Source organism: Eretmochelys imbricata, chromosome 1 (assembly GCF_965152235.1).
Source record: "Eretmochelys imbricata isolate rEreImb1 chromosome 1, rEreImb1.hap1, whole genome shotgun sequence".
Classification (NCBI taxonomy): Eukaryota; Metazoa; Chordata; order Testudines; family Cheloniidae; genus Eretmochelys; species Eretmochelys imbricata.
Window position 1 is genome coordinate 294,318,243 of NC_135572.1, and position 17,515 is coordinate 294,335,757.

The following is a 17,515-nucleotide window of genomic DNA, read 5'->3' on the forward strand; positions in this document are numbered from 1 at the left end:
GGTCCTGCTTTGAGCAGGGGGTTGGACTAGATGACCTCCTGAGGTACTTCCTACTCTGAGATTCTATGAAAACATTGCCATGGATTTAATGACAAAGTCTTTTGCCAGATGAAAGGGCAGCTAGACGCTGGGAGTTAGTGGCAGGAGGTTAGAAGAATGGAGGCATGTTGTGATGGTGAATGTGTTGTATATGGGATTCAGGCAGTATAACCCAAATGCAATTTAGCAAAAAGACGGCACACAGCTAAAAGTCCCAGCAGCTCTAGTAAATACAGTTAAATTAAGAAAGTAAATACTGAGGCAGCTAAAGAGCACTTTGCCAAGTATTTATCTTAAATGTATGAGATAAGTATTGGGTGGCAGGTCACACTGTTCAAATGTGTATTTGGCACTTCACAAAGTAACTCCATAAAAGTTCCACTGGTCTGGAAAGTTAGTTGAGTCTTGACAGGTATTCTAAACAGGAATCAGACTCCATCTGACAGTCCCACTCAGTCTGCTACAAGATTAAATGTTTAGTTTAAATTAAGTTTAAAAATTCACTCTTCAGCGATGTTTACTTTCCTTAGCCAATCGCCAGCGCTGGTACCGGCTGCGCAGACAGTGTGGCTGTATCTACAGGGAGGCAGGGAGCATTTGAGAAACTATTTTTGGTCAAGTGTAGTGCAATTTTAGAACTTTTACAGTCTTCACAGGGAAGATGGCCTCTTTTCTGTGTGTGAGAGAGACCTGTTCTCCGAAAGTCATGCTGTCTGCACTTCCCATCACCAAGCACTCATTCGGTTATCAGCAACATTTCAGAGCTCTTGAGATTAATGACTGTTGCCATGTAAACTGTGTATTATAACGGGAAGAAGGAAATACCAGCAGGACAGTGCACAAAGTAGAAACCAGGGAGAGTTCCTGATGCTCCGGGTTCCACATGGTAGCAGTGATTTTAAATGCAGACAGTTTCAGTATGGGCAACACGCTGAGAGCAATCCTTGCCTTCATTCCTTCTGACGACTGTCAGAAATACCTCCTGGGAGACCTTGAAGAGATGCCAATTGACAGAACGGTGGATCTGAGCAGCAGGCAGCTGAGGAGATTTCCCTTGCATGTTTGTTCCTTCAGGGAGCTCGTCAAGCTGTACCTGAGCGACAATAACCTGCATCAGCTGCCCCCAGAGCTAGAACAGCTGCAGAACCTCCAGATCTTGGCGTTAGACTTCAACAACTTCAAAGCGCTGCCCCTGGTGGTGTGCACCCTGAAGCAGCTGTGCATCCTCTACCTGGGCAACAACAAGCTCTGCGACCTGCCCCAGGAGCTCAGCCTCCTGCAGAATCTCAAAACCTTGTGGCTCGAGTCCAACTGCCTGAGCTACCTGCCCGAGGTGGTGTGTGAGCTGAGCCTCCTCAAGACCCTGCACGCCGGCTCCAACGCGCTGTGCACGCTGCCCGCTGGGCTGCGGTGCCTGCAGGAGCTGCGCACCGTCTGGCTCTCCGGCAACCTGCTGGCTGACTTCCCCCCGGTGCTGCTGCACATGCCCTTCCTGGAGGTGATCGACGTGGATCGCAACGCCATCAGGTCCTTCCCCAGCCTGGCTCACCTCCCCGGCCTCAAGCTGGTGATCTACGACCACAACCCCTGCAGGAATGCACCCAAGGTGGCCAAGGGGGTGCGCAGAGTGGGGAGGTGGGCGGAGGAGACCCCCGAGCCCAGGAAGCGCTCCGAGCTGGGCAGGGAGGAGGAGACCGATGACAAGGAACTGCCACTTCCCCCTGACAAGCAGCCCCAGCCCTGCTAAGGATCAGCCAGGCTGGTGCTGGCTGGTGCTGCCATGGGCAGCTGGCAAATTGTCACCTGTGCCCGTCTCCTCTGGCTGCACGCAATTTGCGCACCTCTGGCTGGTTACAGCAAAAATGCCTTTTAAATAGAGCGTTTCTTCACCTCCTGCTACCTCAGCTGTTAAATGCACACGATAGTGCCTAGACTGTTCTTCACAACAGTATTTTAGAGGCCTGTATGATCTCATTTAGTAGGTGTAGCTATTTAAATAGATGTGCCATCAAATTTCTCCCTCTTATCCCAAAAGCCTCCAAACTTAGGGCTAAAACCCAGCACTTCCTTTTGTAGGATGAGCAGGTGAAAAACACTGTATAAAGCCGACCCTTTGAAGTGACGGAACGGATTTGCATCTAGCAAAATCCATTTTATTCCAAATGCCGCCTAAGAAAGCATGACTGAGTGAGTTTTCCCTTCCCCTGATCACGCTGTAGCACTTGTAAGTGAGCACTGGACGCCGTACCCCTTATGTAGCCTGCATCAGAAGAAGTGTTTCTCATGCAAATGATGAAAGGGATCTCAGCAGCTTGTCAAGACCCCCTCTTCTGCCTGGAAAGAGGGTGTAGCAAACATCATTTGACTGTCCCCAGCTAACACCTTAAATGACTAGACTAAGCCCGAGAGAGAATGAGGTTTTTATTTTACTTTGTGCCTTTGCTAGCACTTTATGCAGGGTCATTTCTCCATTCCATGGGGTGGGTTTTCACACCTGCAAAAGGAGTTGTTTTGTTTTGTCTTTTTAAAGGAAGATCTGATCGTAAAACTACAAAAATTGGCAGAGCAACTTACAGGCGTAATACCTAAATATGCCCCCAAACCTGCTAACACACCTATGCTTAACTACAGCTAGCCCCGGCCTTCAATGGGACTACTCCCCTGCTAATCTTTGCACAGCTGAGGCCTGTACTTCTGCCACCACATGTGGAAATGGGCTACATTGCATGTTTTGCGCTAATGTGCCCCGGGTAATGACGACTGACTCAAAATGGGTTGAAGTTATGTCTACTAAGTTATACTTGCAGAGACTGTTCTTTTGATTCATAGTATTTTTTTTATATTCAGCACCAAACTTGACAGGTTAATGGGGTTTCACAGCTACCCGTCTCTGTCATCTTAACAGCACAAATACACAAAAATGACAGTTAATTTTCCATAAAAGGTTTGATTTAGTGACTATTTAAAGTCATTTACATTCTTGAAAGAATATTTGGAAAGTAGAAAATCAGTTAGTCCTTGCTGTCTAATTAACGTAAAATCTGGATTTGGATCTGGCTAGTACCCACCTAGCGTGCTTCCTATTTATTAAACTAATGAATTGGAGTTGTACTCAAGCGCCTTTAGCAGAGGGAAGCCGTACTGCTCTGGAGTTAACTGGATTACTTTTCTCAAAGCCTTTGCCAAATCTTGTTCTGCCAAACTAACAATCATTTCTTTCGTGAAATAAAGGGAATAACATTTGGATTTTATATATGAAGATGCATGCCTGCTTCTTGTTTCCACTAGAATTAATGTGACTCTTTCCTGTTTGGTCTAATGGAGGCAGCTTTCCTTTGCTACACATACGAAATCTTATTACTGGGCAAGAAACTGCAACTTTTTGTTTTGTACACCTGTGTAACAATAAAATAAGCCCAGGCGGTACTGACGGTCTACTATAGCTTTCTGTAACAGCCCTTTCACTAGCTGCCCTAGGAAGAGCTGTTGAAATATTTTATTCAGCCTTGGGCATCACTGCCCTTCTGACATAATTTAGATCAGTAGGGTCAAACGTGTGGCCCTTGAGGGTGACTGAAAATTATTTGTGACTTGAAAGTATGTTCCCTAAGCCATACCCCATAACTTTCAAAAAAAAAAAAATGGAAGGATTTAAATCAGCCCTATCACAAGGCTACATTTCTGCCTTCTCTTGCCACTCCCCTTTCAATTTTTGAACAATACAGGAATGCGACTGTGCCTCTCAGTCCTGCTGGTGACCCCTTGATGTTCGGCGCTGCGACTGATGAGTTGGACATTAAGGCTGGGATTCACAAGAGCTATTTATAGGCGTTGGATCCTTAACTATGTTTATAACTCCCATCCTAAGTGACCACAATCACTGCATGTACAAATAGCTGCACTGGGGCTCTGGTGACATTGATTGTTACTGCGAACACTTACCAGTCACTGCCGGTGAAAGTCATGGCTGTATTTTGACCTTGATGTAACCTTTTGAAACGCTGTATTGTACATAGATTGGCGGGTTTAATACAGACATCAGCAAATGGGACTTCAGATACTCATGTAAAGTTATTAGAGCCACAACCCAATCGTCCGTCACTTATTTTACTACCATCTTTTGATGTGCTGATAAATTCACACAGAGTGAACAAATCAGAAGACTGGACTCAAGCCAAGCTTTACAGCTTCAATAATTAGATAAGGGAGTTCTATACTAAATGGTGAGCCATTTTTTCCCTATAAAAGTCCTTACAGGTAAGAAAGTGCAAGGCTGGTTGTAGGCAGTAACAATGGAAGCTCTATGAAGTTAATATTCAGTATACATATTAAAAAAAATTAATGGACATACACACAGTCTTGCACTTGAACATTTAGTTTCACTTCGCTATTTTTCTCGGAGTAGAATAAACCAAATTGATGCAGATTTCTAAACAGTGGGAAATCTAGATAATTTGTATTTATTTATATTATAGTAGCAGCTGGAAGCCCCAAGCAGGGTAGGCTGAAATCGTATAGGCTACAGTAAAGGTGGGTCTGAGAGATTTGAAGAGAGCAGTAGCCTCTTGGATCAATTCAGTTTCATATGGAAGAGAGAAGAAGGCAGCATCCTGCTCGGACAGATATACAAAAGAAAGCAGCATCAGGCCCTTATTTGAATTAAATAGAGATTCCATCATCATTGCTAGTTTCCAGATATATCTGAGAGAGACAAGTCTGAGGATGTGATGCTCCATCTTAAGCAAGCTGGCTGGGATTCTATTCTGAGTGTTGGTAGCCTGCAGCTCGGCAGTGAAAATGAAGGTGGCCAGAGAACTGTGTGTGCTACCTTTCGGAACCAGACTTACATTTTTATCTCATGGCTACATGCTTAAAACAGAGTGAGAATTGAGCAGACACTACAGATAAAGCGGGTCAACTATTATAGAAATATCTGAGTTTTTAAATGTCACACGCATTATTTTTCTTTCTAGCTGTAATGGATAATGCACTACCAGATCTTAGCCCTGTGTCACTACTGCAAGACTGACTATTCGCCATGTAACTGTGCAGGATCACATCACCTATGGGGGAACAAATATTTATTTAGTAAGCTGTGGTAAGAGCTGCAGTGTTTGAAAGATCAGACAGCTCGCAGTGGAGCTGGAGTAAGGGGCAGAGTACAAATGCAACCATCAGAAGTGCATGATAAATGTCATTACCACATGAATGTCATCACATAGAGTGTACTTACAGATACATTGTTTTCAAATATTGTAACAGATAGCAAGTAACACAGTTCAGTCTATTTAAACAATTCTAAGATTTTTCCTGTTGATCTATCACATCTTTCCAGAGGATGTTGTGTTAGAACTCCAGTGCAATATATACATATCAGAAGATTTGTAAATTTCAGCTAAACACTGCTCTATCTTAAACACCTGTCCCTGAAATGGATGAGACAACACACAAGTCTCCGGGTAAGATTATTTTGAACTGGTTCCAAGGTGTCCTTTTCTAGACAACATCGACATTTCTATCTTGTAGTTGGCAAGAATAACTTTTTCGGGCCAAATGTAACCGTGTGATGAAGAGCGCCACCTCAGAGTTTTGATCATGAATAACCTTCATAACAAGGAAAATTACAAAACCAGGAACTAGCAACTTGAAACGAAAAAAATAAAACCACTTCTATGAAAGTGTTCAACAACAATGGCCATGGGAGGGAGGGTCTCTGGCATTGCTTCTAGGAAGGTGAAGGGGGCCCAGGGGGATGTACCGAGATATCCTTGACAGGAGGCCTAAACATAACAAATAGTTCCACTTATCTGTGATGAGAAAAGGAGTACTTGGTGCACCTTAGAGACTAACCAATTTATTTGAGCATAAGCTTTCGTGAGCTACAGCTCACTTCATCGGATGCACAAAAGCTTATGCTCAATTTATTTGGTTAGTCTCCAAGGTCCCACTAGTACTCCTTTTCTTTTTGCGAATACAGACTAACACGGCTGCTACTCTGAAACCCGTTATCTGTGATGCTAATTCCTCCTGTTCCCAGATTACAGCAGCTTCTGAGCAAACCATTCCCCACCTCCTCCCTGGGCCAACAGGAAGGCTTCCTTCCGCACTTAGGTAGCAGCAGCTCCTTTTTAAAGGTCACTGCTCTAGTTACTGCAGTGGTTCTCGAACTTTTGTACTGGTGACCCCTTTCACACAGCAAGCCTCTGAGTGCGACCCCCCCCCCCTTATAAATTAAAAACACTTTTTTATATATTTAACACCATTATAAATGCTGGAGACAAAGCAGGGTTTGGGATGGGGGCTGACAGCTCACGACCCCCCATGTAATAACCTTGCGACCCCCGAGGGGTCCCAACCCCCAGTCTGAGAACCCCTGAGTTACTGTAAGCCAGTGCCTGAGTTCAGAACTACTAACCAAGTTATCAACCAATAAGGCCCCTGTATTGCACAATTTCCTTAGGCCCCTTCCCTTGCTGTACAAAACACACTTTCAGTTTTCCATTTGTCTAGGACACACGTTTGTGAAGAAAACCTTGAAGACAGAACTGAGAGCAACCACTACAATATTGCCCTTCCTGCATCTAGAACCTGGCCCACAGTCTTGAGACTGGATCAACTCAGGGAGACTTTAGTACTACTAAAAGTGCCCATAAATGATTGAGTCTACTTCCTGTCCTAACAAATCAATTCTCTTAACTGAAGTATTTAGTACTCTCTATGACAGAGACAAAAGAAAAAACGGGTACTTACCTGTGCAGAAACTGTTGTTCTTCGAGACGTGTTGTGCACAAATACCTTCCACTGTGAGCGTACGCGTGCCCAGTGCATTCAAGGTGGAGACTTTTGCCAGCAGTACAATGAGGTGGTGCACATGCCCCTGATGTCTGGTGAGGGCATAAAAGGGGCTACTGCCTCCCTCTCTGTTCCTTCGCACCACGATACGCAATGTCTGAAGTACCGGGAAGGTGGGAGAGTCCTGGAACATATTTACACAACGTATCCTGAAGAACAACAGTTACTGTACAGGTAACCATTTTCTCTCCTTCAAGTGATTGTGCATTCCACTGTAGGTGACTCGTCAGCAGTTCCCTTACAGGTGGAGGGATTTTGGATTATCTGAACAGAGACTAACACCAATTTGCCAAAGTTTGGCGTGTCACAAGCAGGGATGTGAAACCCATAAAAACCCAGGGTTTTCCAAAATTAAAATGAAACGTTGAACTTCAGTTTCCCTAGCCAGAATATATATAGATATCAGTTGAACAAAATGTTTTATTGATACAATGGAACCCTGTATATCCGATCTAATTGGGACCAAGGCCAGACTGGATAATCAAAAATTTGGATAATCTGGGGTTCTCACTGTCAACCCCAGTTCAGTTAATACAGAGCACCAAAATAATGGAGGCTCGGATAAACAGGGTTCTACCGTATATGTTTTTATTTTTTCCACAAAATGTAAAACTAAAGATTCTCTATAAAAATGCAAATTATGTGTTTTTCCATAGCAAACTGATTTATAGGATCCCTGGTCATGAGATGGCTATGATACTCTGCACCCCATATTCACCATAGTGATAGGATTATGATATTATGATGCATCTTGTACAAAATATGTCGTGAAGTATCAATGGAAAAGTTATGGGTTGCTGAATATGAATTATCCTATTTGTATGAATGTATGATTTTTATATCTGGAGTTATGAATATTGACTATACATCTATATTTCAAATGTGCATGTTCCTGGGTAACTCCTACAAGTTAGTTTACATCTAATCTAGCCAGAGTCTATTCAAGGTAATGGCCCTTGAGCAAAAACAATGGGCCATGGGAAAAGCTTAGCCTCACCTGATGAGCTTTCCTGTTGGCACTTCAGCCAATGTATAAGTAATGGCTGCTATGACTCATCAAAGCATGCAAGGGCAGGTGACCAGATCATGTGATACTGGACTCCATCTTGTGCCTGTATTTTTCCACTAACTGTGCTGGGGACTTTACTTGGGACAATGAAGTTCCCTCCACTTGGAAGAAGCCATAAAACGGGGAAGTACCATCACCAGTTGGCCTCACTCTCCTTACATCTAAACACCTGGAAACACCATAGGAACAAAGACTGAACTGGGGAAGAGGGTCCCAGGCAGGACAGTAGAAAGCCCTGCCTGCGTATGGAAGATGGGTGGACTGTTTGTACCATTAGGGTGAGACACTGCTTGATTCAAATCCTGTCTAGTTTATAGAATTTAGATTGCAATTTTGTTTATTTCTTAGGTAACCAACTTTGATGTGTATGCTACTACTTATCACTTAAAATCTTTCTGTAGTTAATAAATTTGTTTTATATTTTTTATGTAAAACAGTGTGTTTTGCTAGACGTGCTTGGGGAATCTGCTCAGGAACAAAAACTGGCACATAGTCCTCTGGTGCATTGAGGGGCAGACTGGATAATAAACTTACACGGGTCAGGCTTTTGACTAGGGCAAGCGCTGGGGTCCTAGGCTGTGAAGTGGAGCTGGCTGGAGCCTCTCTATTGTTAGTGCATTAGTGGCTGAGGAGTAGCATTAATGTAACTGAAGGGGGGTGTGTACCTGCCTTTGTAAATGTTTGTATGAGTGCAGGTCTGGGAGCAGTCTGCAGGTGGTCACAGCTTCACAGTGTGAGAGAGGGTCCAGATTAGTATGCCAGAGGGCACAGCAGTACCCCAGTTCCAGGTTATATCTCCGGAAAGTCCATCGCAATGGCATAGAGTGGAAAAGGTACACACAGACAGCCATGTCGCTGCCTTGAGTACACCATCTACTGGAACTTTGCTCACTTTGTAATGAAGTGTACAGCCCTGTGGAGCAGTTATTCTCTGTGTAGGAGAGACTTTAGCAAGATTGTAGCAGATTTTAATGCAGTCAAAAACCCAGTGTGAGATTTGCTGAAAGGACACGGATTGACCCTTAGTTCTGCCAGCATAGGCTACATAAAACCTGGGGGAAGTTCTGAATGCTCTAGTGCAGTTCAAGTAGAATGCTAAAGCCCTACGAACATCCCAAGTATAAAAAAAATGTTCTCAGCTTTAGATTAATGGGGTTTTGGGAAAAATACCAACAGATTAAATGCTTGGTTTTGATAGAAAGTTGACTCTAACCCTAACCCTAGACAAACTTAGGATGTGGCCAAAGGGAAACCTTATCCTTATGGAAGATTGCAAAAGGAAGGTCAGTTAGAGCCTTATGTCCTAAAACTCTCCTTGCAGAAGTGATTGTCACAAAAAACTCTCATTGTCTTAGACAAAGTATTAAGTTATAGCCATAGGGTCAAAAAGGAGGCCATCTATGAATTTGGAGAGGACCAGATTTAAATCCCATATACATACAGGGGCAGGTTTCAGAGTAACAGCCGTGTTAGTTTGTATTCGCAAAAAGAAAAGGAGTACTTGTTGCACCTTAGAGACTAACCAATTTATTTGAGCATGAGCTTTCGTGAGCTACAGCTCACTTCATCGGATGCATACTGTGGAAAGTGTAGAAGATCTTTTTATACACACAAAGCATGAAAGAATACCTGCCCCCACCCCACTCTCCTGCTGGTAATAGCTTATCTAAAGTGATCACTCTCCTTACAATGTGTAAGATAATCAAGGTGGGCCATTTCCAGCACAAATCCAGGGTTTAACAAGAACATCAGGCGGGGGGGGGGGAGAACAAGGGGAATGCAAGGTAACCTATTTCCCCTTGTTTTTTCCTACCCCCCCCCCCCGGACGTTCTTGTTAAACCCTGGATTTGTGCTGGAAATGGCCCACCTTGATTATCTTACACATTGTAAGGAGAGTGATCACTTTAGATAAGCTATTACCAGCAGGAGAGTGGGGTGTGGGGAGGTATTTTTTCATACTTTGTGTGTATAAAAAGATCTTCTACACTTTCCACAGTATGCATCCGATGAAGTGAGCTGTAGCTCACGAAAGCTTATGCTCAAATAAATTGGTTAGTCTCTAAAGGTGCCACAAGTACTCCTTTTCTTTTTGCGACATACAGGGGCAGACACACAATGGTAAACATTGATTAGGCCTTTCAAAAAATAGAGAAATGAGCAGATAAGAGAAAATGGAAAATTCATCTATTGGCAGATGTAGTATAAAAAAAACCCAGCTGAACTCACAGAAACTAACTGAAATGCTTAACGATTTCAAGTGTAAAATACAGTCCAGCATGTGTAATCTGCACGTGATGATTTGAGAAACACTGGGAGTGCAACTAAATCAGAAATCTCTTCTACTTCACTGTGTACATGGCTCTAGAGGACTCCTTTCTGCTGCTTACCAAGATAGTCTGAACTTCTCGGGAGCACAATTTTTTTGCAAATATTCAATCAGAGATCATCCATGCCATAGAGCGGAGAGCCTTCAGGTTGGGATGCAGAGACTTTCTTTGATTTTGATACTTAAGATCTTTGACTAGCAATAAAGTTATGGGCGACTGGAGGGAAAACTGATAGAGGTCCATGAACCGATTCTGTCTCGGCCACACCAGTGCAGTAAGGATTAATCGTGATTGGCCTTCTTTCAGCTTCTTGAGCTCCCTCACAATTAGAAGAGTTGAAGAAATGAATATAGGAGATGACTGGACAATGGAAGAAGAAAGGCATCTGTGATGGAATGTGGGCTGCAGCCCTGGAGTAAAATCTCATGCACTTGTTCAGGTTGATTGTGAACAAGTCCAATACTAGGTACCCCCAGCAATGGAAAAATCTGGAGAACATCCTTCCTAATTGCTCAGTCCTGTTGGTGTATGACAGGGATTGGCAACCTGTGGCACATGGGCCACCAGGGTAAGCCCCCTTGCAGGCCGGGCCGGTTTATCTGTCACATCAACAGGTTTGGCTGATGGCAGCTCCCACTGGCCCCGGTTCACTGTTTGAGGCCAATGGGGGCTGCAGGAAGGGGCGGCCAGCAAATCCCTTGGCCCGCGCCGCTTCCCCCATTGTCCTGGAGCGGCGAACTGCAGCCAGTGGGAGCCACGATTGGCCAAACCTGCAGATATGGCAGGTAAACAAACCGGCCCGGCCTGCCTGGCGGGCCATGTGCCAAAGGTTGCTGATCCCTGGTCTATGAAAACCCTGCCAAGGATATTCACTTCCGTATTTCTCACTCCTGGAAGGTGAAAGACCTTCTGGAAACTTTGGGACAAATGCACAAATTTCATAGGATGACAGACTCCTGGCACAGATGCGGTGATCTTGCACCTCCCTCTTTGTTCAGATAAAACATGGTAATGTTGGTGTCTGTAAGAACTTGTAACATCTGGTTCTCGATGGTGGGCAAAATACCTCACAGGCCAGACTAAGAGCTCTGAGCTCCAATGCATGTATGTGCAGTGAAACTTCCTGGAGTGATCAAAGCGCTTGTGTCAGGAGTTGGCAGAGATGGGCTCCCCAACCTCTGGTTGATGCATCCGTTACAGAGTCATAATTCTAGGGACAAAAATGGAACTCCTCTGTACAGAGGAGGAAGGATGCAACCACCAATTGAGAAATGGAAGCACTTGTTCAGGTACTCAAATTTGCATTTCCAGAGGGTGCCTGGAAGGATCATACACTGAACAGAGCCAGGCCTGCGACAGCAAAGGTGAAGCCTGGAGTTAGGTAGTATGTGCACGAGGTCATATGACCCAGGAGCTGAACGCAGGCAGACATGCACTGTTGTCATTGGGATGGACTTGAGGCTTTTGGAAAGAAATGCTATAGGTTGATACCTCACCATTGGAAGATAAGCCATGGTTGTTCTGGCATCATGGTCTGCTCCTATGAAAGTTATGCACTAAGTGTGATTTCTCCAAATTTAATTTCAGGCCTAGATGGGAAAACAGTGCTCTGATTACTAGAATGCTATTTTGGATCTGGTTGCTTGATATCGTCCAGGTAAGAAAATAGGAGCAGAGGTTGCTACCATGCTTCTATGCTACCACTGCCATGCACTTTGTGAAGACCCTCAGCTGATGACAGACCAAAGGGAAGCACCGGGTACTGGTAATGGTTGGTGCCTACTACAAATCTCTGTGGCAGGGATGTATCCCCACATGGAAGTATGCATCATGTAAACTGAGGGCAGCAACCAATCTTCCAGGAAGCAATAATGGAAGCGAGAGTGACAATCTTGCACTTGACTTCCTTGAAGAAATGGTTCAGCTTTCTTAAATCTAGAAGGGGATGGCGGCTACCAGATTTCTTTGGGCCAGGAAGTACCAGGAAGAGAAGGCTTCTCCTTCTCCTCTATGTTGGTAAGGAACTTCTTCTATCACCCCCAGTTCTACAGGAGACCACAGTTCTTGAAGTAACGTGGTATCATGAGAGGGGTCCCTGTCTGATGAGGAAGGTGGGTTGGGAAAGGGGGCGGGGGGGAAGAGAGATGAATTAGATAACGTATCCCTCCTTTACTGTGCTGAATGTCCGATGTGACGTTTTCCCAAACACAGAAAGAGAGACAGGCCTGATCTGAAAGGAGATGCCATCAGTATGCTATCCTCAACTGAAAAGTCAAAATGATTGCTTCGAGGTTGCAGTACTATGGTAAGAGGGACCTGCTGCAGCTGAAGATGGCTAGTGATGTCAAGGCAATCCTGACCTTCTCTTAGGAGCATACTGAGCCCTCTGATGGAAGGAAGATCTGGAGTAATTTTGTGATCTAAACGGTTTCCTTTTCGCAACTGGAGTATAAACCCCTAATTAATGAATTATTGCACAAAAGTCTGTGTGTCCATATAGCATAGTCTGTTTTGGCAGAAAACAATTTAGACTACTTAAATGGTAAATCTTCTATTGTATCGTGCAGCAACTTTGAAATGCCAGAAGACTGCAGTGACCACAGAAAGCGAGGCGCTATCAATAGCATCTATTGCTGCTGGAAGGGATGTATGTGCCGTAAGATTACCCGCAGAAACCAAGCTAGAAACTGGTCTTTATATTTTTCTGGCAACTTATCAGCAACGTTAAGATTTATTTTGACAAGAGCCTGATTGTGATAATTGGTGGCTCTCATTTGAAGTGTGGCAGTGGAACAAACCTTATGACCATATAAATCCAATCTCAAATTTCTTATCCTTGGGAGTGGCCTTAATTTGGGATTGATGAGATTGCTTAGTAGCTGTGACCACTAAGGAGTCAGGAACTGGAAGGGTAATGAAATAGCCAAAATCTTGTTGAGGAACTCGATATCGTCTGTCTGCTTGTTTAGCTGTAAGAGGTATAGAGGGGACTGCCAGAGTTTTCATTGGCTCTAGTAAGTTCTCATTGATAGGAAGGGCAATGCTTCCTGGAGAAGGAGACTGGACAATACCCGAAAGACTGTGCAGATTCTCTGCCTGCACCCCTATGGAAGTAGCCTCCCTCTTCTTGAGGTCCTGGAAAACTCAAATCATTGAGTGGGGTGTCAGCTCTGGATTAACTGCTTTGTTTCATGAAGATGAAGAAATGGAGGGGAAGGGACTGTCTAGTGTTTCCTCCAACAATTCTCCCTCCTCCATGGGATCCAGCACAGCAGGTTGATGTATGGTAGCAGGACGCTGAGAAGACTCATACTAAGAAAGCAGGAGAACTTCCTCCTGGAAAGTGAACGAGACAGAGATCTAGAGTCTCTTGGGACAGCCCAAGACCAGTATGGCCATGGAAGATACGGTACAGATGGTCATCCAGGGCAGGGGACCCCAAGCTGGAGTGTCTCTGTAGGGAAACCGGTCCTAGTATTTAGGACTGGTAGTGGAAGACCTGTAGGGTGATCTGAAAGAAGTCCAAAGATGAAACAGAAGCCACTCCAGAATAGGAACAGTTCTCATTGGGGTTCTAGGTGGTCTGGGTATCAGAGACACACGAGACTCCAAATGTCAATTAATTGATTGGCGCCAGCATAACCACAGAACACACTTATGGTGCTGGGCACTGACAGCACTGGGAGCATTGTTGAAGTCAGATGCCACAATGTGTTGACAGCGGAGCGAACACTGGAGTTGGCTGCAGCAAATGAGTGTCCGGTAAGGAAAGACAAAGAAGCCCCTTGCCACAAGAAGGCACCTCAGGTAAATGGATTGGCACAGATGGTGCCAGTGGACCTAAAGCACACTGAATCAACCCGGGGAAGAAGGACCCAGGATGGGTGAAAACACTGATCTCAACGGTCCCAATGGAGATGGAATCAATGGTGCTGCCTCAGAAAGGACTGGTGAGCACCTCAATTTGTGAGGTCTCAAACTGGAGGACTTACCAGAAAGTTTTCTGGGAGAAAACCAAAACTTACAGGTTTCATTAGTCAGAATATTTGGAACATTTCAAAGCTGACACAGAAGACAACGCATGCTAGATTTAGAGTTCCCTGTGTCACAGCTGGGGCCCAGCTCAGGTGCAAGTCACATTGCCTCTTTCATAAAGTGAATCTTAAGATGACTGTTTTTTAGTCCTGATGGGGAAGGAGGTACAAATAGAGCATCTGTCCCTCACCAAGAGAGATCAAATTATTCTTGTGCCTATCCCTGACAGAGAAAACAGCCAAGCATGTGGCACGTTGTTTAAAACCCAAGGACTTTTTCCATAATAAAATCCCTCCAGGAACCTGCTAAACTTCAATAAATACTAACTATACCTATATACACTAAAGCTATGGAATGCTGGCTAACAGAAGCAAATGCTATATGAAGCTCCCACTGTCTCCACAGGCAATAAGAAGGAACTGACAGAGGCAGCAAATATGTCCCTTTTATGCCCTGGCCTGAGAGTTAGAGAGCAGGGGCACATGCACCACCTAGTGGTACTGCTGGCAAAAGTGTCTGATTTAGTGCACGGTCACAAATACACCTGTCTCTAGTGTAATATGTGTGCACACAATCACTTGAAGGAGAATAAGATTTCTTTTGCGTAAGCACCGTTTACATATACACAACATTGCATTTGCAACTCAGTTAGCTTCAGATTCTCCCTAATGCCAAGAGCGAAGAACCTCTTCCCACCACTACTTCCAACAGTGCCAATATTTAAACTAAGATGAAGTTTTAGTCTGAACACATTATATGTAATGAATGTTTAGATAAATGCAGAATGACCCAAGTTACATACACCAATACTAGTGCCAGCCACGATTAACCATATATGTATTCTTAACCATCATCTCATTTTAACTCAAGCAGCATCAGACTTTGCAAGTAGTTTACTGCTAGATCAAACTGTCCCTACCAAACAGGATATATAAGAGCGTGAGCTGGAACTCTCAGGCAAAGAATTGCCTGTAATTAAAGCAAGGTCTTTGTGGGCAAGCGGAAACATTGCTTATTGTATCTAGAAGCCGTTCTCATTCTGTTGCTTATCAATTGAAAAAGACACAGCAAAGGAAATTTAGACAAGCCCTGCTTTACATGGGGGCATAATTCACATTTGTTATCCAATCATAGAAGGAAATGGAATGAGAAGTGGGAGAAATGTTGTGTGTTAGTGCTCTCATTTAGAATAGGATTTCAACGTACACAACAGCACGTATCTAAAGGTGGTAATGTTCTAAAATTCTAATGTAAAGAAAACATACTGTCTAACACATACTGAACTCTTTAGAATGCGTAAAAGGCAGCATGATTTGTCTCCACTGAAATAATGTTAAATGTGTTGTCATCACATCTTTAAATCCTAGTCTAGACAAGACCAATGAGGGAACCAGATAGAGTAGCTTTCAGACTAGCAGCCGTGTTAGTCTGTATCAGCAAAAAGAAAAGGAGTACTTGTGGCACCTTAGAGACTAACCAATTTATTTGAGCATAAGCTTTTGTGAGCTACAGCTCACTTCATCGGATGCAGCATTACTTGAGTTATTTAAATTTGGGAGTGGGGGAACATGGCAAAATACAGCCAAGTATGGAGGGTTTTACCACTCAAAATAAAAGACATACCTCTTATGTCTGTGGCGTTCAGGGGGTCGTTAAGTGCACGACTAATGGCAAAAACAGTTAATGTATCTTAGGAGAAAGAATAAGAAAAAATTATTCAGACAATCCCACCTTTCAATCATAGAATAACAGAGTTGGAAGGGACCTCTGGAGGCCATCTAGTCCAACCCCCTGCCCAGAGCAGGACCAATCCCAACTAAATCATCCCAGCCAGGGCTTTGTCAAGCCTGACCTTAAAAACTTTAAGGAAGGGGATTCCACCACCTCCCTAGGTGACGCATTCCAGTGTTTCACACCCTCCTAGTGAAAAAGTTTTTCCTAATATCCAACCTAAACCTCCCCCACTGCAACTTGAGATCATTACTCCTTGTCCTGTCATCTGCTATCACTGAGAATAGTCTAGATCCATCCTCTTTGGATCCACCTTTCAGGTAGTTGAAAGCAGCTATCAAATCCCCCCTCATTCTTCTCTTCTGTAGACTAAACAATCCCAGTTCCCTCAGCCTCTCCTCATAAGTCATGTGTTCCAGTCCCCTAATCATTTTTGTTGCCCTTCGCTGGACTCTCTCCAATTTCTCCACATCCTTCTTGTAGTGTGGGGCCCAAAACTGGACACAGTACTCCAGATGAGGCCTCACCAATGTCGAATAGAGGGGAACGATCACGTCCCTTGATCTGCTGGCAATGCCCCTACCTATACACCCCAAAATGCCACTGGCCTTCTTGGCAACAAGGCACACTGTTGACTCATATCCAGCTTCTCATCCACTGTCACCCCTAGGTCCTTCTCTGCAGAACTGCTGCCTAGCCATTCAGTCCCTAGTCTGTAGCGATGCATTGGATTCTTCCTTCCTAAGTGCAGGACTCTGCACTTGTCCTTGTTGAACCTCATCAGATTTCTTTTGGCCCAATCCTCCAATTTGTCTAGGTCCCTCTGTATCCTATCCCTACCCTCCAGCGTATCTACCACTCCTCCCAGTTTAGTGTCATCCGCAAACTTGCTGAGGGTGCAATCCACACCATCCTCCAGATCATTAATGAAGATATTGAACAAAACCGGCCCCAGGACCGACCCTTGGGGCACTCCGCTAGATACCGGATGCCAACTAGACATGGAGCCATTGATCACTACCCGTTGAGCCCGACAATCTAGCCAACTTTCTACCCACCTTGTAGTGTATCCATCCAGCCCATACTACTTTAACTTGCTGACAAGAATACTGTGGGAGACCGTGCCAAAAGCTTTGCTAAAGTAGAGGAATAACACGTCCACTGCTTTCCCTTCATCCACAGAGCCAGTTATCTCATCATAGAAGACAATTAGATTAGTCAGGCATGACTTGCCCTTGGTGAAACCATGCTGACTGTTCCTGATCACTTTCCTCTCCTCTAAGTGCTTCAGAATTGATTCCTTGAGGACCTGCTCCATGGTTTTTCCGGGGACTGAGGTGAGGCTGACCAGCCTGTAGTTCCCAGGATCCTCCTTCTTCCCTTTTTTAAAGATGGGCACTACATTAGCCTTTTTCCAATCTTCCGGGACTTCCCCCGATCGCCATGAGTTTTCAAAGATAA

At 44.3% G+C, this 17,515-nt stretch overlaps 1 protein-coding gene across 1 annotated transcript; it reads left to right on the top strand.

Moving 5' to 3' along the window:
- The first annotated feature begins 922 nt into the window (after positions 1-922).
- On the top strand, positions 923-1,786 carry LRRC10 (leucine rich repeat containing 10). Its single transcript, XM_077807745.1, has one exon. It carries the CDS (start codon positions 923-925, stop codon positions 1,784-1,786), a length of 864 nt encoding a protein of 287 aa, XP_077663871.1.
- The last annotated feature ends 15,729 nt before the right edge of the window (positions 1,787-17,515 follow it).

Coding starts and splice junctions, on each gene's coding strand:
- LRRC10 (XM_077807745.1), top strand. CDS start 923: ATGGTAGCAGTGATTTTAAATGCAGACAGTTTCAGTATGGGCAACACG.